Source organism: Rhea pennata, chromosome 6 (genome assembly GCF_028389875.1).
Source record: "Rhea pennata isolate bPtePen1 chromosome 6, bPtePen1.pri, whole genome shotgun sequence".
Lineage (NCBI taxonomy): Eukaryota > Metazoa > Chordata > Aves > Rheiformes > Rheidae > Rhea > Rhea pennata.
Window position 1 is genome coordinate 38,533,733 of NC_084668.1, and position 24,383 is coordinate 38,558,115.

Sequence of the window (24,383 nt, forward strand, 5' to 3'; positions counted from 1 at the left end):
ATGCTGTCTCAGTGGATTGCTATTTTGGAGAGGCTATTAAAAAACTGCAAATGTGGAGCAATCTATCAATGAAGTTAATGCTGTTGAGCAGCCTCAGCAGCTGACTTGGCAAGTGTCTCCTCTGGATTGCAACCTGGAGTTTCAGGGCTGTGTCCAAAAAGAGTTACTGTCTTGCTGAGTTTTATTAGGATGGTGCTGCTTGTCTGAAAGTTGTCCTTCAGTTTTTATTCAAGTAGAGAAAATGAGCTCCTTACCCAAGTAATGGTGCTCTGTGGGAGGTACTGCTTGGAGTTGCTCACAGTGCATGATACATTACGTACATACATGCATACATTGGAAGGAGGGGAGAAAAGATTTACTTGTGTCTCCTTTCCTTTTCATTGTATCATTGATATGTACACCCGCAGCCACCTCCTCTCTCTGTTGCCACAGTTGAGAATCATAATGGAAATTGCTTAATTTAACTGTTACGGACTATTCAGTGATTGTATCACGTGCCTTGCTGCGCTAAGCTTGACAGTGCTACTGAACTTTACCTGTTCTCCATTAGTCTGAAGGAGTTTTTTCTGGCTGCCAGTAGATGAAATGAGATTTTTAAAAGTAAACTTTTTTAACCATGAGATGGTACAGTGTAGGATAGATAATTGTGTGTCTTTGGTAATTTTAAACTTCTATTGAACAAATTTTTTGATTGAAGAAAAATAATGCATTTACAAGGAAGCTATTTGACATTAACGTTTGCCTGTCTTCCAGCAAATACTTATTGAAGACATTGTTTTGAATGTAATGCAGGAGATTTCATGCTAATGACTTAACAGCCATCATTTTTCAGCATCATATTGTATTCAGTAGCAGGTACAAAAATGACTTTTGTAACAAAAGCATCAGACCAACTTTTTATTACTAATACCTACAAAGTTGCAGAAACTTTGTTATGAGTGTAAATAACAGCAGAATTTTTGTCATTTTTGAATATATCTCACAGTATCCACAGTGTAGAGTTGCTTCTTTCCTGATATGTTGAACAACATAGCTGCTTTTTTGAGTTTGGGGGCAGGAGGTTTTGATGATATAAGCAATGAATATAAATTTGGTTGCTGATAATTAGTACTGGCCATTGATCTTTCTAGAGGAATACTATGTTGACCTAACTGTTCAGAGGTTAACCCAAAGGAATATAATTTTAGAAGAATAAATTAACAAGTGTTATAATATTCAGCTGTCCACTACAGGCTCTGGTCTTCCAAATATACTTGTACTCACTTCAGCTACGTATCACGATTTGTAAAACAGGGACAACAGTGATTTAAAACATTGAAAAGTGAACAGTGGGGAAAATAGTGAGGAAAAATAAGGCAAAATTGTGCTTTTAAGAGTAACATAGTGACTAGTATGCTGTATAAACTTATGCAGCATTCCTGAGAATTAATCTCTTGTTTTGCTCTTTGCCAGGATTCAGAGTTCCCTGTAGATAATCAAGTGAACCCATACCTTGCTTCTACCAAAGAATATACTCAGCCCCTGAAATCTAGAGTATATAGATTGAGCAACACTCTAAAAGCGCATGACTTAATGGTTCCTACCAGCTCACTGCTAGGAGTATGTTATATTTATTGTTATATACATGCTGAGTTTTATTTTTCAGCAGGTCATTGGGATGCTTTTGCTTTAAGTACCTTTCTGAAAGATTACGGGCAGCAGTCAGAGGGACGCTCTCTGAAGAATATGAAAGTGGAAAAATGATCACAAAACTTAGAGCATAAATACAGTAGAACACCCAGGCAGAATGTTTTAGCGATTTTGAGATTCATCTTTTATGTAGGAATGGTAGGATTTGGTTAGTGCATATAAAAATGGAGTCCAGAGATGACTACAAACTCAGGGTTCCAGGATACTGAATTATAATGCTGAATATTTTTGCAGTTTGTGTTTGATTGCAGTTTATTCCCTTAGGTTAAAAATCAGAAGAATTTAAATTTAGATTAGTTTAAATGTGCAGTAGCCTTTAAGCAGTGACATTTCAGAACTTGCTAGCTGCAGGCTGAGGAGGAATAAACATCAAAATCTTTGCAAATACCTTTAACATATTTTTAAAGTTTAGGCATTTCTGACAAATTGTCTAGATACAAATATCTTTTATATTTGTTTAAAAGAGTTAGATTTATTATTTTTCCCATTGAAATAAATTTTATGTAGCTTGATGCTGTTCATATTGCACTTGAACTGCAAGTAGATTATGTCTGAAAGTATTTCCTTAAAGAAAAAATATATTTCTACACCTTCGGTGGCTTAATTTCTTGTTGAATTCAAGAAACACAATCCGATATAGTTACTTTTTAAAAAGTCTAAAACCTTGGGCAACTTGGTTCCTATGTTGGTTGTGCTTGAAATTTCAGTGAATTGCCAAAAAAAAAAAAAAAATGTTGTGAAGAAATAAGAGTATCAAACTATATAAAACAGTGCATGAAATCAAAGTGAAATGAAGTGTTGGTACAAATTCAGAAGTGCTTTTTGGGGGTGGGTCCACGGGAATGCTTATCTTTGAAGACAGAAGCTATGCTCACATTTTAGTGGAAAGTTCGTATGTTTAAGTGACTGCCCATGTTTTGTATTAAATATTCATTGTGCTGCTTTGAGTTTTAGCCTTGGTTGGCAGGCTTTTGCATACTTCATTTTGGTTTTTGCTCTGGCTAATCTGTAATGTATATGCAAAGTAATATTTTGAATAATTTTACCTTATATTGCATACTCATATTGGTCCGATTGGGAAGGAAACCTTGTGACTGGCAACTGTGTTGCTACTCTGAGGAATCTGTAGTAAATGTACTCAAAATTTTAGTGGGCCATAGTCTTCTCAAGAGCACTAGGCACAAAAGGTGTATTGAGACAGGTTTCAGCCTGGAGGTGGAGGAGGAAAATGTTTCTGAGCTTGGCAAGGTTTCTTGAGTGGGTCAGGTGGAATAGTCATCAAAATGTAATCTTCAGTTTAACTGACTGCAAGATTTACATTTACAATAAGCTACAGAGGTGCAAACCCAGAGTAGTAATTTTCATGTTAATGATTGCTTTGATAAGTTTGCTTTTACCTGTAGTAGAGAGCTAGGTTTGGGTTGCAAACTATTTTTGAATGTTCAAATATATAATCTATAATTGCAAATAGTGACTATTTTGAAGATTTGTCAAGAGAACATGTCTATATAAATTTTGCAGCTATCTTGCATTTGACCAAGAACAGATATATACCATATATGTTCATGTAATAATATTCCTTGTCATCTTTTGAATATTTTTCTTAGTGTTACTCAAAGTGTTGTTCTAGTTCTTTATATCTAGTGCTTTTAGTTACTGCTAGGAGAGATTCTCTAAACTGCTGGAAATTTTGAGTGCTTCCTACGGTTAATAAATGGATAACGCACCTTAAGGATATAATGCCACTTGAGAAAGCAATTTACTGGAATAAAAATAAATTGGATGTCTTTAAACTTATTTGGAAGCACTTTAGAACTTGCTTGGAGAAACAGCAACTTGAATGAAAAAACAAAACAGTGAGGGTGTGTATTTAATTTCATATACTGGCCATATGCTGTTGAATTTTGTGTAAAGATAATGTTTTAAAGAAACTGAGTGCCTGGGTTATAGCTCTAAAATGTATTGGGATGGTTATTTAAAAGAATATAAAAGCATCTAAAGAAAACAAGAAATGGTTTTTAAAGGTTTCTTGTGAAAATTTATACACTACAAACTGTGGAGTGTAATTGAACTTTTTATTCCTTAAAAAAAAAAAAAAAAAAAAACTTTGTGAACATGGTGGATCCTAGTTTCTATGTGTTTAACTGGGTTTGAAAAAACGGCACCTGAAACTTCCAGCTTGTTCAATTAACAAGTGTTTTTCCAAGCTGGATACACTACTTAATGTCAGTCTTTTTAAGTGATTGAGAAGAAAGGCTGCTGCCTTTCTTCTGTTAATGGTTAATGCTGGACGGTAGCCTGGTTTGCTAAAGGAGTATCAATGGTGCGGCCATGGCCCGGATAGTTCTTCTGATAGTCTGCCTCCTGCAGTGCTTTTATAATGCCTTGCCCAATTTCAGTCAAATTTGATAATTGAATATAAGGCTCAGAAGTGTTGTTCCTGTGAGTTTCAAGGAGACCCATCTGCACGTGGTAGACGGATGTGTTCCTGGCCTTGTCTGAGATGCTGGCTGCAGTGGCTGTGAATTCGAAGAGGGGAGAGAAGTTGTGAATACCCTTTGCAGGGGAAAAGTTTCAGGTAGAGCTCACAGTTTGTCAGATGTTACTAAATCCAGCTATATGGTGTACGGGGAATGCACAGAAGGCTTGGATTTTCAGGTCGAGCCTGACACATCAGCTGTTCAGTTCTGAAGCTGGCTTGCTTTGGAAGCCCAAAATGTTGTTAGATGTGTTAATTGAGATTCTTAGGGAAGGATGACTATAGATTAAACTCTGTATAGAGAATTAAAAATGGTCATGTTCAAAGAAATGCTGAATTTCTGCTAATCCTATTTAAAATAATTAAAGCTGTTTGGTTTCTGTTCACAAACAGAAGGTGGAAAGCAGTAGCCCCTAGATGAGAATTAGTTGTTTCTTGTAGCTTATAGGATTGAAGGCAAGCATCCATAGGATTAGCAGATGACCCAATTTGTGTTTTTATGGTTTAGTTGTTTCTCACCAGAACCAGTGTCTAGTAAAGAACAGAATCTCTTTTGTATGTTACTGGGATCCTTTACATTTCTTGGGAAATTGCAGCACCTGCAAATCCAAATTTTGGTTTTAAATACCTTAAAGCTGATGTAGATTAGTTCTTTAGACTCCCATCAGTATTCAGCGAAACTCATTTTTGTGTAGAGAAAAATCCCTTGGGAAGCTGCATTTGTTTTCTGTCAAACTGAATATATTTCCCACTCTTCAGATCTTCATGTAGGTTCTCTTCTGCATTAAGTTTGCATTTCTCCAGTGTCCTTGTAAATGTCCTAGTAAATCTTACCGTGCCTACAAGAAACACTTGCAAGATCTGTAATGCTTAAACGATCCTCCAAACTTTGTTTCTGTACTGTTTACCTTCTCCTCACCTGCTGTCTGACTGCATCTTTCATGCAACCCTGAGGGGTTTGTGTGGCTTTCTCGGGACGGTGCTGCTGCAGTCGCCATATGCAATACTATGTCTGTTGTGGCTTGTCATCTTCACCTGGGAAAAGAAAGATGCCTGTGTAAACATTATTCAGTGCAGTTTTTAATGGTTAATGTAATGTTGGAAAAGAAAGCATCATCTATTATGTCGGAGAGATGCTTATTTGAGATGCAGCTGAAAAATCAGCAATAATGGCAAGAGAGGGTGAGATTACTGTAATTCTGTATTTATCATGTAATGTAAATTAATATTTTGTAATTAAATACTCCTATTTTTAAATCTCAAATCAGAAATTGTGTGAAAAAATTGGACACCTGCAGTTTACTTTCACCCACTTTTATATCTCCTTAAGCAGAATGATAAATGAAGGCTCTGTCAGACTTTCTTACCTTATTTAATTTTTTAAGATGTTGTCTTGTCCCCTCCTCCTCCACTCCCACACGTCACATATGTAGGTTACAATTCTCCATTCAAAGCTGACTTGATATTTAGCATTTATAGTAACTGTTATGGAAATCAGTTTTGACTTTAGGTAGCAATATAATGCCTAATACTTTAATTTTATGCTTTACATACAATTTCTATTTACATAGATATATTATCATTTATTATTCTTGCTTATGTGTAATGTCATGCTCCCAAATAGTTTATCCTTGTTTGATATTTTGCAGAATTAAAAATTGAAAATTCAAAATGCTATGCCTAGGCACAGTAAAAATATGAAGCTGGAGATGATAATAAAAAGCAAATACAAACTCTTTAATGATTACCTAATCTTTTCCTGATAGGCTTCATAAAGGATATTTTTTCTATAAGGATTAATTCATTATATCTTATTATACTAGTTTTCTGCTGCTTTTTTTTTTTTTTTTTTTAATCTGTGAATTCTAGAAAAGATTTTTGAAAATCCTTCCAAAAATTTATCTCCTTGGGAACCATGCGAATTGACTTGCAGCATGAAATGTGTAGGTGATTACATGAGATTACTATTCACAAGCTGAAATGAGTTTGTTCTCTCTTTTTTCTGTAACTTTGCAGAAGGCTGTATTGCAAGATGCTGTACCCTTTCTCTCTCTAATTCTTCCTCTGCTGCTTATCTCCTCAGCACAGGTGTGCATATGTGCTGGTACCCGCAGATGCACGTGCATTTGCACATGAGTAATGGCCTTTGCAGGAAAGACTGTTTTGTGAGCGTTGATATGAGGAGTTGCTTCTGAAGTAGCTTATAGCCCTACCTGTGCTGTAAAGTGAGATGGCGGTAGTCTGCATCGTCTCCTGGAGCTCGAGGCTTTCCATTTGTACCGCGGAGGCTGCAAGCCGGAAGGAGTTTTGCAGCGGTGTGCGGAGCTGTGTGCTCTCTGGTACCAGACCTGCTTTGGTATCTGGGCTGTGTTCCCTGTTTTGTTTTCCTTCAGGCATACCTCCCAGTTCTCAATTTTGTTGCCGAGTGTTTGTTTTCATCAAGGTATTTGAGGACAGGCCATTAAGGTTGTGTAAAGAGACGGTGACAGAAGTAGTACGGATTAAATTGCAAGCAAACTTGGTATTTCTCTGCTGCACCTCCTGTTTGGGAAGATCTGTCTCAACATCTATATGTGACTTTGTTTGCTCTTTGATATCCTTGGTTATTGCAGTGCCCGTGGAGCTGTGGCAAGAGGCAGCCCAATGGTGTGCCGAGACTGCGGCTTGTCAGGCTGACGAACGCGCTCTCCCCTTTCCTCCTCTGCCCGTTTGCTTGTGTCTGTCTCGTGGATGGAGAAGCTGTGTCGTTTTGTTCTGTGTCTATGGACCACCAAGCAAAATAGGGTCCATCTGCCAAGAGGTGGTCAGTCATACAAATCGTATTGTGTCCTTGTACAAGAGAAGCTAGGAAATGGGCTTCAAAGTCCAAAATTAATGTGGTGAAACTTCCTCCTGGTCAGAGAGCAGAAATTTGGAGAGGCAAAAAAAAAAAAAAAAAAAAAAAAAAAAATCTGTAATCATCCATTCATTCGCTCATTTTTTATTTAAGCCTTCTTCTAGCCTACTTGAAATATTAGAAAAGATTTTTTTTAAGTGAAAATATACTTTTCCATTAGCAGTAAAGCAGGCTTCAACTGTGCCATCGTGCGCTGATTCCTTGCGTGAGCCCACATTGTGAACTGGAGATTAATGGTAGCAAGTTTAGTTATTCCATGGTTCTCATTATGGACATTTTACCTGTTTTTAAAGAAGTAGGACAGACAGTGTAGGTGCTGCTGATTCTGTCTTCTCATGCTGTAGTTGCTTTGATCAGTTTAGCTGTGTTAGGGTAGGTTTTGAAGCTTTGCTGCAAAGTGACTGTGGAGCTCATCTTCTGCAGTTTGGGGCAGTATGATGTTCTTAGCTTCTGAATCACGGCCATGAGAAGGCAATGTGGTTTGTTCCCGGTATGCTTTGTTTTGTATCCTTGTTTCCATTGTGTGCTTCATACTGGAGTCCTGTAACTTTAAAAAGGAAGTTTGCAGAGGTTTGAAGTGTGGGTTTTGAAGTTTCATCTCTGATAGCTAAGATTTTGCTCTAGGGTGCAATTCTGTTTTCCTTACTGAATCTTCCTTGAGCTGTGAGCATGTGTATTTGTCTGGAGCTAAGCCACCCAGCCTGTGCTGTTTCACATTACCACTTCCAAAACATAAATTTGGCTGGGATAAAGGACCTTTCTAAAAATACCTTTCCAAGAGAAGGTCCTTGTCCATCATTAACTGATGTTGAGGTACGCAAATGGGCCGCGGGGTGCTTTGCTGAAGAAGGCCCTGATGCCAGCTGCTGCACAGCTGAATGAGGCCTCCAAGGCATCCTGGCCTGGAGCTGCTCTCAAAAATGTGGACACTCGTGGCCTGAGCTGTGACTGCCCTGAGTACCAGGAGAGGAACTCAGTTTTAAGCCAGGCTGCTGTGCACAGTGCAAATTGAATTTAGATCTAATGTGCAGCAAAGACAGGGTAGCTGTATCTGCGTGCTTGCTCACATGGCTCTGAATATCCTCTTTGCTGAGAGTGCACATGCGTTTATTGGTTCCCAGTGTTTCTGTGAGGCTCTATTAGCCTCATGAAATAATTTGAACAAAGTTATAATTGGAAGATCCAGGAATTGAATTCACGTTTTCTGAGTCACAGTTCAGTGCTTTAAATTTTGAAGAATCGCTGTTTCCTGTAGAAATTAAGTTCTTAATTTTTCCTCTGTTAAGGCCTACATTGTAACGGAGAGGTTATTTCCTAGGCTTTGCTCTGTTCGTGATCATACAAAGACCGTACATACGTACAACAGCTGTAATGCAGCTTATATGGCAAAAGTACTCGTAGGAGAATGTCAAAGGTAGTTTAGCGCTCTCTAATGCAGTTTAATAAGGAGAAAAAATGAGCTCTCTGTGAATAATCAGTAAATACTATGCGGATCACGCTTTGCTGAGCTCTGGGAGGACTTGCTACAGCAATGTGGTGAATGCACAGCTCCTGGCTACTACTCCCCCACCTCATTTGGAGCTTTTCCTACACAGTACCATAGTAAATATATAACACAGGGAAGTAAATGGTTCCCTTAGCTCTGCATTTGCCTTTTCCTCGCCCTCTTTTCCCCAGTAAGTATTCCTTCTTGTTCCTTTCTAGAAGTTTTTGGCTGCTGTAGTCCTGAGAAGTTTTCTTGGAGCTTTGTCTGCAACTTTGGCCAAGGATGGGTGATCACTGCAGTGGGAAGGGATTGGCCATCACTTAAGTAGCAGCTTGAAGCTGTAAAATTTGAATTGGATCTTTTAAGGTGTGCACATTGAATGAGTCTATCTCTAATTTTGTTGGTCAACAAGCATTTTTATCGGAAAAAGATACGCAGGGAAGGTCAACAGATGGAAAATATACAGGATATTTTATTAGTCATCTTAATGGTTTTTGAAGCAGGCTGCAGAAAAGCTTGAAGTCCTTGTTTTTAAAAACAGGATTATAAATACATTTTTAACTTTAAGACTCTTGCGTATTCTCCAAAGACTGAAAATTAGGAAGCCTTCTCATTTTCAGCTATACTAAATTTGGTTTATTTTATTCCTAATGATTTGTGCAATACCCCTTTGCATGTGCTAAGGTGGAAAAAAGGGTTGAATAGATTGGGTCAGTAATCTTCTGATGAAGTGTTTAGCTTCAAACAAATGATGCTGATCCAAATATTCTGAAAGCCAAACGGATACATGTGCTGAAAGCCAAGTATTTCATGGAAATGTGCTAATTTTGAACAAATTTAATTTATAAATTTAAGTCAAGAAAAATTGAAATAGCTTGTCTTGGAAGTTTTCATATGGGAGGAGGCTCTAACATTTTTAAGAAGTTATTTTACAAATAATTTTGAGAAATTTCTTTAATGAAATATAATCAAGATGTTGCAGTTTTATTGAAATGAAAGTAAGGTCTCTTGCTGAATGGCCTTCCTAAGAACTGGAGAGCATTCTATTCATAATATATAGAGAAAAGGAAAAGTACCATAATAAAAATACAATGCCAAGTCAAAGTTAATATATTCTAAGCAGAACTGACTTAACCAAGTGAGATGCTCAGAAAAACACGTAGTATGCGAAAACCTGCTGCCACTCAAAAATAGTGTGAGGTTGTACATACTGTGTTTTAGAATGAATTTAAATTTTAATATTTTATTACAAAATATTAAAAATTTTTCTTTCCTAATGAATACTTTGTTGTAGAAATTGTAAATTGATCTGGAATTACTTCTTGACTTCCTGTAATCTGACATATGAAAAGATGCTGTGCATATATTAGAAAGCTTCTATATTATTCCATTTTTTAATTGTCTAAGGTAATATAAATACCTAAAATACATTCAGACTATAAAAGTGGCCTACAGGTGAATTGTAGGTGATCACAATTTCTATTTGTGATGATTTAGAGGTACAACACTCAATACATATAAAGATAGTGCTATTGTCTACATAATTGTATCTTCCTAATCCCTTTGATTTGGAAAATTTCATGCATTTTATCTTGTAGGTTTTTAACACCTGAAGCTTAAAAAAACCCAGCATGTTCAGCTGTCTTTCCTTTATCTAGATATTTTTAAAGCAAGTTTCCTATTATTAAAATGAACATAATACTTTAACTGTTGTAGCTGCAGGGTCTTTGAAGAAAAAAGATACAAGAAACAAAGGAAAAAAACAAAACAAAAAATCAGGTGATTGTACTTGGTGTGTTTGGCCATAAAATAGGATTATTGGGTTTGGGAAAGTTTGCTATGTTGTTGAATGAAAATTCATCAGGACAAAAGAGCAGTAAGGAGAAATGTCTGTAGAAAACAAACTGATGGAGTCATTATAGGAATAATTTTCCCTCAATTTTACTTCAAGTTGCCTCAAGACATTCATGATGTTTGTGCTTAAATATGGTTAAGATGAAGCTTAACTTTTAATATGTATTGGAGAGTTTCAGATCCTGTCTGTGTCATGGGGTTAACCTTTTAAACTATTGTAAAATAGATTAATCCACATAGCCACGTAATGGTAGATTCTGCCCCAGGACAATGGAAAGGGAAAAACGTACATGGTCTTAACCGGTTTTGTACACGCTACAGGAAGACCAGCGAGAGATCATCTGTGCTTAAAATAATGAGGAATTGCCTTTTCTTACAAGGTGTGCGTGCCTAAAGGGAACTAAAATAGCCCTTCCTTTTGTTTCAAACTATGGAGTGACCTGAGCTTTCCAGAAAGCATTTCCAAGTTTACAGGTTCGGTGTCTTGGGCTCTGCATTCTTGAACAAGTGAAACTGCTTTTGCGCTTGCAAATGCTCTATTGCAGAGCTGTACTTTCAAGACAGTTGTAATCAAACGAAATTTCAGCTACAGTATTGTTGCTCTGTGATAGAATGTCTAATATTTGTCTGATGATATTGCTAAAAGTTGACCTTTTAGTTCCCTTAGAATATGGGACTGCTGTACCATTTGCATTTATGCCAGTGTATTCTGACACCTTTTAATATGCACAAATGCATATTATGTGCATAAATGCATATTATATATTATATACATATGCACAAATACATTATATACTGCACTCACAAAATAGATGTATTTCATTTTGCCTTTGCTCATGTTTTTCACTTTTTGTTTTAACTACAGTATCTTTGGGTTAAATTTTGAAAACGGTGGTATTGACATGCTTTATGAACTGTCCAACTGCTGATAAGATTAGTAGAAAAATGTTAAGAGTTACATTTGATTGGAAAAGTGAAGCTTTCTTTAAAAAAAAAAAAAAAGAAAGAAAAGAAAAAAACAGAAAACTGGGCAAAAGCAGTTTGGGAGGGGAGTAAATTCCCCTGGGTTAATAACTTGAAAAGCTGATACTGAATTTTAAAAGTTAATTTCACCTGTTGGACTGCCCTCAAAACGAATCTCTCCTTGTTTCTCTGTCAGTGATTTCCTCCTCCATCTTTCAGAACTGTCTCCCTAAAGAATTTCCAGTACTGTATTGCATTTGGAGTGCTTTGTCCAAGTTTGTGGGTTTGCCTCCTTTTTTTAAAAAAAACAAACAAAAAAAAGTTTTCAGTAGGCTGTCATTCCTGTACACAATGCCAACCCTTAGAGCAGTGTTTTGCCCTGAGAATTCACATATTTCTTGATATCGATGGCAGCTTGAAATAACATGCCAGTACCCAGAATTCAGTGATATTTTTAAAAGTTGTTTTGAAGGAAATGCCATGTATAGAGAGGCTGTGCACTCTCTGTAACAAGTGTTTTTTTTTTATTTCTCCAGGCTGCAGAAATGATGGTGCACCCTACTATGGAAAGAAATGCTTACGAACAAGTGAAAGATGCATGACTGATAAGTTGTGATTGTGGGTTTATTTACAGCATAGGCTTTATTTGCTACTATTGCACATCAATTAGGCATAAAACTGGTATAAAACTAGAATATTTTTGGAGCATTATGGTCAGATTGCGTTTGTTCATATCTTCTTACCTATGGTAGATCCTTAACTAGATATTTGGAAACTCTGAAATGGAGCAGAGAAATAAGATTTAAATATTCACACTGATGCTGAACTTTTTAGGGGAGGTAGCCAGATTACTGTCTTCAGGGACAAATGTTGTATATCACTTAAGCAGTCAGATCCAACTTTTGGCATCTCCCTCTCAGGTGTGTAAATAAGCATCCATATTTCAGAATAAACCAGTTCTCATATAAAGATTTGAACAAAATAACCAGATTTACTTTATGGATGCTTGGTACATGCTGAAAATCTGATTCCAATTGTAGACGTTCAGCAAGTCTAAATCTGTTTTTTTTAGTTCAGTCTTAAACTACATCATTAAATCCATGGTAAGATTTTTTTTAGTCATCACTGAAGGTAAACAAGTAACAAACTGTTTCTGTCAAATTGGACAAAATAACATCTTGATTTCCATTTTACACTAACGGATAAAAAGTGCTAGAATGACACTTGCAGGATTTTCTTCTGTAACTTTTTGTTATTTCAAAACATTAGGTGCATAAACCTAAATTTTAATCAAAACAAAATTGGTAGAGATTTAAATTTCCTGTCCCTGGTGTATGGACAACATTTACATTTTAAAAATAAAAATGTCAACCAGGTCAGAGCCAGTCTAAGGCTATGATCATCCTTGTTTGTTTGCGAGTGTTCATAGTTGCAAAAGTTAGTGGACTGCAGCACTGGAAACCAAAGTTTCTGCGTGCCTCAGGGCTGTTTGTGAACTGAGGTTCCGGGGTGGTGAAATTTTATTTGTTTCTTTCAGAAAAAACAAATCTATCTGTGTGTGAAGTGGCATGTGGGAGGCAGAGGCTATCCAGAACAAGTTTGCTGTGGGAAACTTTATAGCTTGCAGTTGTCCGTGTACCTGCAGACAGGTTTTGTGGCCAGCTTTGGTTTTGAATTTTGCTTTAAAATTTAATTCAGAAATAGAGTTCTTCCAGTCTTTTCCATTAGTTTCTTATATTGAAAAGATCAAGCTTGTGGTTTGTCACATAAAGGAAATCATCTGGGTTCTGTTTTTTCCTCTCCCGTAGGTGTGGAGCTGATATGTAGCAATTTTGTGAATGCATTTCTGTGGATGGATCTGTGAGGGAAATGCAAATTTACTTATTTTCGCATTCTGGAAAATGTTACTTCCTGTTGTTATGCCTCTGTTTTGGGTGATAAAACCAGTCAAAAGATATCCAACCTCTAGCAAGATAATTGGGACCTTTGTAATTGTGACTGTTGATTAACAAAAGTCATGTTGGTCAAACGCTGGAGAAGGATTTCAAGGTTTTAACCTAGTATCTTTTTTTCAGGTTACTCTAAATGTGTTTTTCCTTAGAACTTAGCAACACAGACCTTAAAAAGAAAACAGTACAAATAGCAGCTCTGGTAGCTACTGAAATCCAAGTTCAGTAAAAACAATTCTGGGTTATATTTTTGTCACTGTGGTGTCAATCCCTTTCTTTGGCACTGGTATGAATGAAATCCTTTGTAAAAAGGGAGAATGGGAGCAAAAAATCCCCATGGAGAGGATGCGTCTTATGTTGGAACCATAGAGGCTTCTATGCAATTCTGATAAAAATCATAGTACCTTTTCCTAGTATTTTCAAACAATTAAAAGCATAGTACTTTTGTAAGCTGTGCTGAAAATCCTATAGGAATTTTTTAATTTTAAATTAAGGCTTTTTTATGAACTGGGTGTATGTGCAGAATGACTTGACAATATTTTAGTTTTTGTAGATTATTTGAATTTAATTAATACAGTCCTTTGAGACCTTTCTGTGAAGATTAATGGGCTCCCTGAAGAATAACATTTGAAATGGTGGAGACTTGCAGTACTGTTGAACGTCATAATATTTTAAATTATGCCAGAGTTTACTAGATTAAATGTTATCTGTTGATGGGAAAAGGACAGAAATTCACAAGAGGCATGCTGAAAATAAAATTAATATGAATGTGTGTTTTATCTTTCCTATCTATCCGAAATGTATAGATTAAAGCGTTCTTAGATAACATTAAGAACTAGAAACAACTACATAGGAGGAAAATGTTTCCAAATAAAGCTAAACAGGAATAACTTCTTCAAGAAGAGAAGCCTGCCCCGTCTGGCACTTTGAGGGTTATCTTTTTCTCCTGTATAGACATTTGGGAGTTTCCATAATCTAGATTGGCGGGGGGTGGGGGGGAAATCTGCATTGATCCTGAGCAGTCTGGTGCACTGAGTATTAGAGGCAATCTGAGGGGGAAAAAACCCATGGGTCTATGCCAAGTTGGGAAAACCGACTTCTTTTTTGGGGGGGGAAGGGGGGGGGTCCTCACTTTTAGGAACTTTAGTGATCTAGACTACTTTGACCTCTGCTTGGAATCAGAATCTTTGCAGAAAAATTATGATTTTGAACCATAATAGGAATGAATTTTGTTATTTGTTGTCTAATCCTAAATTCCCAATTAAGTTGTGAATAGCTGATGTAGTCTTTGTTAAATTCTACATATTACTGTGATTATTCCTGGATCTGTATACACATTGTATCCATAATTGGGCACCAGTGTCATCTTTGAAAAAAGCTGTGCAATATAATGTCAGTTTTTCTGAGATTCAGAGAATACCTGAACAATGTTCAAAAGGTATGGAAATGTCTATAACCTCCTCCAGATGTTATAATATTCACTTTGCTGTGTATTGTCAGTCTTCTGATACCAATTACTGTTCTCCGTTTTGTTTTGAACTTGTTAACTGAATCTCGTTGTATGGCAGTTCTGCAAAGGTCATTTATTTTTCATTTTTGATGGCTCAGGTTTGCCTATGAAATACATGTCAAGCACTTTATGCTCTTCTAATTCAGAATGAAATGTGATAGTAACACTAATCATTAGCATCCTCTTTGAGAAGCGCATATGAGAAAAATCGGCATTTATTCTCGCACACAAATCTTGGTGTGTCACTTCCAGTGCTCTGTGGCACGCTCGTTAATGAGCGTGCGTTTTCAAGAGCAAAGTTATTTTTTAGAAGATCTGTGGAAAGCAGCTCTATTGATCTTGGAGAAAATGGTGCCTGTATCTTACAGGCTCTTTATGTTCTGTGTTTGTAGGTGATGTGTATCTTTAATACCTTCTCACAGGTGTGTGTTCTATGTTTTTTGTGTTTTCTCCTTTAGGTCATCTGATTCTTGCCTGTTGACAGACCTTCTGTGAACCGTCCTCTTAGAATTTATATGGGGACTGGGGAAGACCTGCTCCATTTTTTGCATTTTGAACTACTGAGGTTTTTTCTGTCCCTTTTTAAAGCTTTTTGTTACTCTTTCTACTGCCCTTTCATTTTTGGTTTTGCTCTTTTTTGAGGAACCTACAGTCCTTGGCATGAACAGAAGAAATTTCTTGAGCTTTATTTGCATATTCTTTCTTTTTCACTGTGTTTTCTTCTTTCTTGGTGAGGTCAGGCTAGTTCTGACATAGTATAACATTGCTCTGCAGAGAAGAACAAGGAACGCGTATATGGTTGTGCCAAATACATAAGTACTCTAGGAACAGAATTGCGTTTGACTTTTCTGAGTGCTTCAGGTTTAATTCATGGCAGCACTGTGAGCAACTCTTTGCTGTCCTTTCTACCTTTGAAAAATTTTCCTTTCATATACCTTAGAGCACACATTGACGGATGTTTATCAGTGTGAGAGCCATCTTTTCTAGACAGAAGATTGATTTTTGCTGAGCTGTGCTAGATCTGCTGAAATGGAGTAATATGAATCTCTCTTCTCAGGTGCTATCACTAAGTTTCAAACTCATTTAATTTAAAACTACTGTTTAATTTTTATCACAGAACTTAAAATTGATTTTTTTTGTAGCAGCTTGGACAGGCTTTTCTTGACCTGCCTATACTATGAAGAAAATGTTTCAGTCACGTAAAGGATTTCAAAACAATGAAATTATTTTGAAGACTCCTCAATTTGATTTCTAAATAATTCATGATATTCCTGTTTGTCTTGCAACATTTTCACTTTGCATACTAGATGTGAACAAAAGGTGGTAAGTTGGTGCTATAAGTAGTTCTGTCACTTCAAAATTTGTTTCTGTTCTGAATAAAAAATCACTTCTTGTTCCACGAGCCCAAACTCTTTTGCATGTTTGTGTTTTCCTGGGCTATTATGGATGCAAATTTCTTCTAAAAGAAGAAGAAAAGGGGGGTGGGGGCAGGAGAATATTCAACTGTGTATTCAAAACTTCAACCCCATGAGATTTTAGAATACTAGTAAATACAGAACTACATAGGAACTATGTAATTTTGTAGCACCTGCTGTCAGAAAGACAGAGCCAGCTTCTCGGCAGTGTTGTGTGGTGGGGGAACATCAAATGAGAATTGAAGCAAGTGTTTTCTGACTGAATATAAGAGGAAACGTGGGGGCAGGTTGCCCAGAGAGGTGGTGCAAGCTCCATCCTTGGAGGTTAAGACCTGACTGTATTAAAGCCGTGAGCAGCCTGGTTTGATTTTGGCACTTGCCCTGCTCTGAGCAGAGGGCTGAACTAGAGAGGTCTCTTCAAAACAGAATTACTCTGAGCCTATGAAAGGGGACAGAGCTTGGAGTAGGCTCGTATTTGTTCCAGTTGATAGGCGAGTTGTTGTTTGTCTGAATTTCTCAGTTTCTGACCTAGAACATGTCAATTGAGAAGTACTACTTAGATTAATAACATTAGACTTAGTTGAGTATCTTAATGTTGTACATCTCAACATTGATAATTGTTTTAAAGTGTATGGTCAGATACTAGAATAATGTCATGGAATTTTGGTCATAAAGTATTTCTGTGTTGCAGGCAGAGCTGGGTTGGAATTACTGTGTGTGTAGAGGTTAGCTTGGCTGAAAGACCTTGTTTTAATGTGTAGTGAAGGAAAGAAGCTGTGCAACTGCAAATCTTAAACTTGATTTAAGGTGTCAGTTTGCTGTGAAGTTCCCAAGTTTCCAAACCTTCTGCAAGTCCTATAGACCCACTGAGTGATGCGCTGTTTTGGTGAGCGGGCCGACTGACAGTTTTTACCCTGCATCGCAGATACTATCGGGTTCTTTTTTCTGGGTCAAGAGGCATCGGCTTTAATATCTTGCCTGTTCAGTAGCGGTTTCTATTTGGAGGGGAAGTGTATTTGGTAGTGGCATTGTAATGCTTAATTATAGGAAAGCTCTGCTTAATTTCTTTAAAACAGGAATCCTCCAAATCTCATGTCTGGATACTTGTTTTTGCAGAAGGAAGATGCCTGTTGCTATTAAAATGGTGGCAGAAGCTCTAGGAAGCAGAGTAAATGGTTTGTTCTGTCATTCAGTAGTATCAGTTGGGAGCATGCAGTACTAAGTTGGTGGTTCTCCTATTTAAAAACTGTAAACATTTTAAATATCAGAGCTTGTTTGCACCGAGTCACAGTTGCATCATCTCAGTGTTGGTTGTGTATAGTTAAATGACAAGTTTCACAGAACTGTCCTGTTTGCCTTTGCTTTTTGTCAAAGCCGTGTTGGTGAGTGAGTTTTGTATGACTGAGTGAGAATCCTTCCCTTTGGTTAAAAACCGCAACCCAGAAAGAAAGCTGCTGCAGAGAATAGTTTAAAATCAAGGAAATGGATTTTTTTTTTCCTGTTTGCTTTTCGAATCCATTATTAAAAATCTGATCCAATGACCAGTCCCTTGGGGTCGACATTTCTGCTAGCATTTCTCTTATTTTGACTATTGACTCTTCATTGTGTTTGAAATTCATCTCTTGGCATTTATTCTTTCATTCTATTGATTCCTTTAAGTTTTTTTTAATTATTTCCCCCAAGGAGTAAATGTTTCCTGCTTACCTAAGAATTCGTATTCTATATTAATCTAAGTTTTTACACATTTTTTTGAAAATTTTTTAGGTTGGAGTGTCTTGGGACTTGCAAGGTTTGTCAGTGTATTGACGTATTTCTTGAAGGCCACTGAATATAAACTACTGCAGCCTTAACACTGCAGACATCTGTTGAATTTACAGTTTGGAGCAGATTGCCAGAAAGATTTTGTTGTATTGTTAATACAATCCAGTGTCGACACTGTACCACTGTCATATTATGCTTGGTTTGTTTTGAATAACGTGTAGTATGCTGATAACTGGATATGTGGAAAAACTCCACTTTCAACTCTTAATCAGCAGGCCATCTCTGTATGGAACTTGGTTAGGAGGTCCTGTAATACTTGGCAGTGTGACCTGTTTCATTAACTATCATTTATATTACTGATGGTTACTAGCTTAGTAGTATGAAACAGTGCACTCTAAGTTAGGCTTTATAAGAAGTCCCTTGGCTTTTCCTGTCTCCTAGCCTACATACATTAAAGTTTTAAAAAATATTCTTAACTTTAAGCATGTTAAACAGTTGTTTCTGGATTAAACAGAACTTGACTGTTTGCATTTCAGAGTTAAGTAAGCTAAATGGGATTTGGAGTAAAACACTAATGGAAAATATCATCCAATTCTTGTTGTAAATGAAGATAGGCTTTCAATTGTGCCATGCTTTTGGGTAACAACTTAATGCCTTTCTGCTTATCTAAAAGGCAAAAATTCAATGACAGATGATGGAACTGCAGTCTCCTGTTTTATGCCTTCCCATTATCAGTGTTTCATTCTAACATGCTGACATTTTCTGCATGCTGCAATAACCTCAGTCAGCAGAAAATACACAATAAATAATTGCAGCTTCTGCATTAGCATATTATAGTTCAGTACACTACAAGCTGAATAAACTGAGAAGAATTAATGAAGTTACAGGCAAAAGCCCCAGAGCGATAATGATTCAGGGATATTAAATTAACAAGCAATTGCATTAAAATAAAGTCACAGTCCTGACTTAACTCACAGTATTCTTCCTATTTGTGAAGCATTGAGCTCTTGTATTTCTTCTGTTCTGGGGGAATGGAGCTTGATTAGAAGATCCTCCAGTGCTCAACAGTGTGACCTTAAATTCAGTTAGTCGTTGTCTACAATTCTAACAGTGGCAGCAATGTCATATTTTAAAGCTGTACTTAGTTGAAAATCCTGTTCTGGGCAAGAATATTGCAGTATTGGATATCCAGTGGCAGGGATTTGTGGACATGCCTTTCTAGGCTCCTGCAGAGAGGGATGAGCTGGTCTCCAGAGGTGCCTGCCCCTCAAGTCAGGTGCAATGAATGTTCTGAGCGGTGGCTCTCTGCGACAGGACGGAGTTTGGAGGTGCAAAGGAGCAGAACTAATACAGTTTACAGCTGCTCAAAAATAAACTTGCCTGTGTCTTCTGTTACATGTGGACACTGTTGGAAACGTGGACAGGTTGCTGGACAGATCATTTACTCCTGAGGCTGTGAAGGAACGTGGCCCTGTTAGACCTCTTCCTCCCCATCCTGTCTGATTTAACACTGCTGTTCAACAGATGGGTGGCATCCTGCACCATTTTTATTTAATACAGCAGAATACCCATAAGCAAAATCTGTGATCGTGTGTTAAGTTTCTGGGGTTAATGGGCTGTCATTAAAAGGATTGTGGGGTAATTTTTTTAGATGCTTTAGGCCTTCATTTATCTTAGCAGGAGTTAGCAGAAGAGGAGAGAAAGTGGGAGGGAAGATCAAATAAACTCATGTATGATGGATAATATGTTGCTGTTGATAAAAACTCATACTACTTTGATTTCCCAAGGAAAATGAGGTTTAGGAAGTCTTTCAAATGGGAGAGTACAAATGTGGTTGTCACCACAATCATGTTAAAATCCATGACAGCACAGAAAAAATGGGGGGGGGGGGGGGGGGAAGAGACCATGTAAAGTGCCCAAGCTGGGAGGGATTGCTCTATGATCCCACAGTTACTAGGTGCTAGAGAAGTAGAAGATTTTATAAATGTCAGAAAAGTTTGGAGACACTAGGGTCAATTTTCAGCCAAATGTGAAACAAGAATCTGTAGGGAACAAGGCTTTGCAAGTTCCTCTGCTCCTAATAGAGTTTGTCTTCACATGTACCATAGTCACACTGAAGGCGTTCAATACCTGTGTCTTTATTCTTCAAATACTGAAATTTTTTCAACATTTCTTTTTCATAGAAAACTTTTAAAGTAAAAGGAAGGAAACAATTTACTAGAGTTCATCAAGTAAAGGTGGCCTATCCTAAAGAACTGTAACAGTTTCTGGCTTGTACCTGTGGATCCTTCTATTGTGTACTTTTGTTTAGAAAACAAAAATTGTCATGGTGGCTTTTTTAGGTTTTAGCAAAACTTATGAGGTTGACCTAAACAGAATTATTTTAGAAAAATCATCTCTGTTGTGTAATGCTAAAATCCTGTTGCTCTACTAGTCCAGTGCTACTTCACAGAATCTTAATTTTCAGACTTTGAAAATACTTTAGTGAACCCTATGGAAATTATCTCACATGTAGAATCAAGAACTGCTCAAAGACGCTGACTTAAGATACATAGTACGTGTGCTTGTCTTGTACAACTTATTCTAACCTGTCAGGTTTTCAACCATAAACATGCAAACAAGCAATAAGAAACTGAATGTACAGAATCATGTTATTTCTTGAACGTTCAAGTAATCCAGTTTACAGTTAGTTCGGAAAAAGTGGGAGGGAGGGTGAAATAAACTCATCCATGATGGATGATCATTGAATTTTCTGAAACTTGTACTTTACATCTCATTATGTTGAAATAGGTTTTTGAATTTATATGCATTTACATATGAAGTGGGGTGCTTTTCTTTTCATACTGGCACATTATATAACACCTAAAACACTTCAAGCAATAAAGTAAAAACTGGAGGAACCAATACATGCTGAAATTTATGGAGAGGGATTTGATGTGTTTTTGGTACATGGCATTATGACCTGCAACACAGATGATTGTAGTATCTATGCCACTAATATCCTGTTTAATGAAATTAAGTGTAATTATCTTGGTATTTTTTCTAGCTGCTAAAGGTGGAAAAAAGGTGCTAAAGATACTAAAGCTGCTAAAAGAAAAATAGCCCAAGCTAACTCATTTCTCAAGCTGCCAGCCTTTTGACAGTCTTCTGGTAGCAATGAGCCAGGGAAGAAAAATTTATGTGCTATAAATGAGGTATAGTAATGAGACATGTTTGGTGTGAAATGTTTTAGAATGTCCTCGGTGCAGGGCTACCCCGTCACAGGTACTGACAACTATAGCAGCAGTTCAGGAACCTTCCACGTGAGAGAAGTGTATTGTGGACACTCCAGTCCCATTTGCTCCACAGATCTTGTATTATGTTTTTGGTGGCATAGGTTTAGTACATAAAAGCCCTTAAAAAGGACTCCTCTGGAATTAGAAGAACTGACTGTAACTTCAGCTGCTCTAAAAGGTAAATGATGAAAATGAATATGGGTGTGCTTCACACTCAAAGGCTTAAGGGAGTAATAACCGAACCACATCTGCTAAGGTCAGAGAAAGATGGAAATTACTGTTTTTGAACGCTCTGAATTGTGGAAATTGCATGGAATGCGTTTACTTACAGGAGAAGATAAAGCTGTATACAATGAATCTGAAGTTGCAGAGATTAAATGCTCTGACCAAAAAGACACTAGTTGAAGGAGGAAGAAGAGGACATGAGTGTTCCTCAGGAATAGACAGGTTAAGCAATAGTAAGTCCATAAAAGCAAACGCTTTTACTCCAAACTCGGTTCTGTATCTGAAGTGTTTCAAGGTTGCTGGGGGGGTAAAGGTGGCAAGATGTGCCGTAAGGTAATACGGAAGTAGATGATGACTGGTTAACGAAGCAACGTCTTTGTCGAAACAGTTTTGTTGTTCTTGGACTGGAATGTGGCGTTTCAAGGATAAGACTAAGGAATAAGACTTCATCTTCTCTTGTACTGTTGACTTGCTGTATTGCTGCTGATGTTCAGAGGGCTGCAGGTGTCTCTTCTCTACCTTTATGGCTGCTCTCCATTGATTTTTAATGCAGCCTTTCTTTGGGGTTTACAGTAATATGTCTATTTGAGCTATCTAAAATATCATATTGCAATTAATTTTCAGTATCAATATATCTGGAAGATAATGAGGTGCTATAGATCTGAATGCTATGTTGTTCTTAAAATTGTATGGGTCAGATGATTAAAGCTTACACAGGGCATTTGTGAATCTAACATAATATACGAATACTAGTTCAGCACTGGAGGCAAAATTTTTAAAAATGACCCTTACTAAACCTGTCAAATAACGTATTTGTGGTTAATATTCTGTAGATGTTTGACTTTGAAAAGTAGTTTTTTAAATATTACTTCAGAAATTCTTACTTGCATTCATCAGCTTTAAGTGAACCAACGGAGATCCACATGTACAAAAGTACTGTGCAAGCTATATTTCCAATGTTGTATCAGACATAAAAATTTTGCCTATTTTATTTCAAATGGTCCTGTCTTCTGTCAGTCCTTAGAGATGAGAACCTGTGAGGCAAAGCCTGTGTGTGCTCCTATGTGGCCTGAGATGACTTGGGAGTCACTGAAAATAGCGAGTCAAGGTGGTGAAATATTACTGGGAGAATTTAAGTGTCATATTGAAGCAGTAACTTTCTCCAGTAAAGATGAATAAAATAGCTGAAGGAGTATAGCTTTCTGGCCCGGTATGGAAGCCCAAGGTAATAGAAGCTTACAATTTGATAGAGAAAAAATGAAATGCCTTGACAATAATTCGGTGGTCACTGTAAAAGTTTCTGGCATATTCAATTTTTAATATTTTATTTCTTTAATGCAAGTTAAAAATTTTGGACAAAAGTTGTGTGTAGGCTCTTGCAGACACAAATCTATTTAAAACTGGAAAGTGAGGTTTGAGTCCAGGTTCAAAAGGGTTGTACTACTAACCTGTGGTCAGGTGAAGTAACATGGAACAGTTTTCTCTAAGCCTGTGTTGTGGTAGCTTTTGTTTTTTGGCAAGGCACTTCAGATGTTTCAAGGATTAAGTGCAGCATAGAGCAATTTGGTATTTTGACTTTGGACATCTCGAGCTATTGGTATTTTAGTGAAATTAGTGAGACCTGGTTGGCAAAAACCCTTAGTCATTGGATGAAGCTTGTGCTTGCATATCCAAAATTTTGAATTTCATAATGTTTCATGAATAAGGTAGTGATAGCGTGTGTTCTTTAGTTTTACTAAAGTGTATCTTTCTGTTTTTAGGAGATGCTCTAAGTAGCTGTTTCTTAGCATACATTTCTTTAGCACAGGAAACCCAGAGTTACAGAATTAGGGACATGCGTAGGTGGAAATCAGCTATGTGATAATTTGACCTTTTCGATATGCTCGATGTTGCTCTTGATGCTGTGCTTAAAGAACAGGTGAACTGCAGACTCCCCATGTTGCTCCTGCTACACACAGGCAGCTTCTCCGTGGTAAAAGTGCAGCACAGATCACCACTGACGGATTCTGCAAAGCGACCAGGTGTCCTCTTTCCAGGTAATTTTGTTGCTTGCTTAAGAACAGTATTGACTTGTTGAAAGAGAACTTCATAATTGGTGTTTTCAAAACCTGACAGGATTTCAAATGATCTGTTTCGTTCTATGCAATAGCCCAGTTAGAGATTGAGTGAAATGCACTGGTTATGACTACTGTCAGTAGTACCTGTTACTAATTTTAAGTAGAAGGCAGGTCTGATTAGAGAATGCTTGGTGAAAGGCACAGAACTGTTTGAAAAGTGTTTGGTCATGTGTTGAGTGTGCCAGTATGCTAAATTGAATTTTATAGCTTTTTTGGTGATAATTGGGAGCAAATTACTATTCTTGAGTGTAATTTTTGACAAAAGGATAATGACTTCGACTCAGCGCAGAACATCTGGTCTATCCACTATTGACAGAAAATCCGTTGGACTCTAATTATTTTTGTGCAGCCTCTGAATAATGATCTGTGCAACGTAATTAAATGCTGCTCTGGATCGTATAGGACAACAATACCTTTGTGGCTGTGGTTAATGCTATAGCTGGACAAATTCATGCATGTATCTTGGAAGAGCTTGGCCTGAGAATAATAGTCCTAACCCGTTTGCACCTTGAAGAGCTCATGCTATGGTGGATCCCGGGATGCTGCGGAGGGTTTCAGGCAGCATCCCCGACTCTACAGTTGATGCAGGAGGCGAGAAAGCTGCAAGCGCTGCCCGGGGACCCGTGTAGCCCTTGGGGTCTGACTTTGGCCAAGGGTGCTCGTGGTCTCCGCTGGCTGCGGGGAGCGGTAAGCGCGTGCCCGCAGGCGTTTCTGGGTGGAAAGAGTGAGAATGTAGCTTGGCTGCGGTTAGATGGCTTGTTCTT

General features: G+C 37.4%; 1 protein-coding gene across 1 annotated transcript in view; it reads left to right on the forward strand.

Moving 5' to 3' along the window:
* Window positions 1–24,383, forward strand: part of SPAG16 (sperm associated antigen 16) — a 270,139-nt gene that overhangs the window by 61,610 nt on the left and 184,146 nt on the right. Inside the window, exon 10 of the mRNA XM_062579355.1 lies at window positions 1,453–1,575. Within this exon, the coding sequence (XP_062435339.1) occupies window positions 1,453–1,575 (123 nt within the window). The remainder of the gene's footprint in view (window positions 1–1,452; window positions 1,576–24,383) is intronic.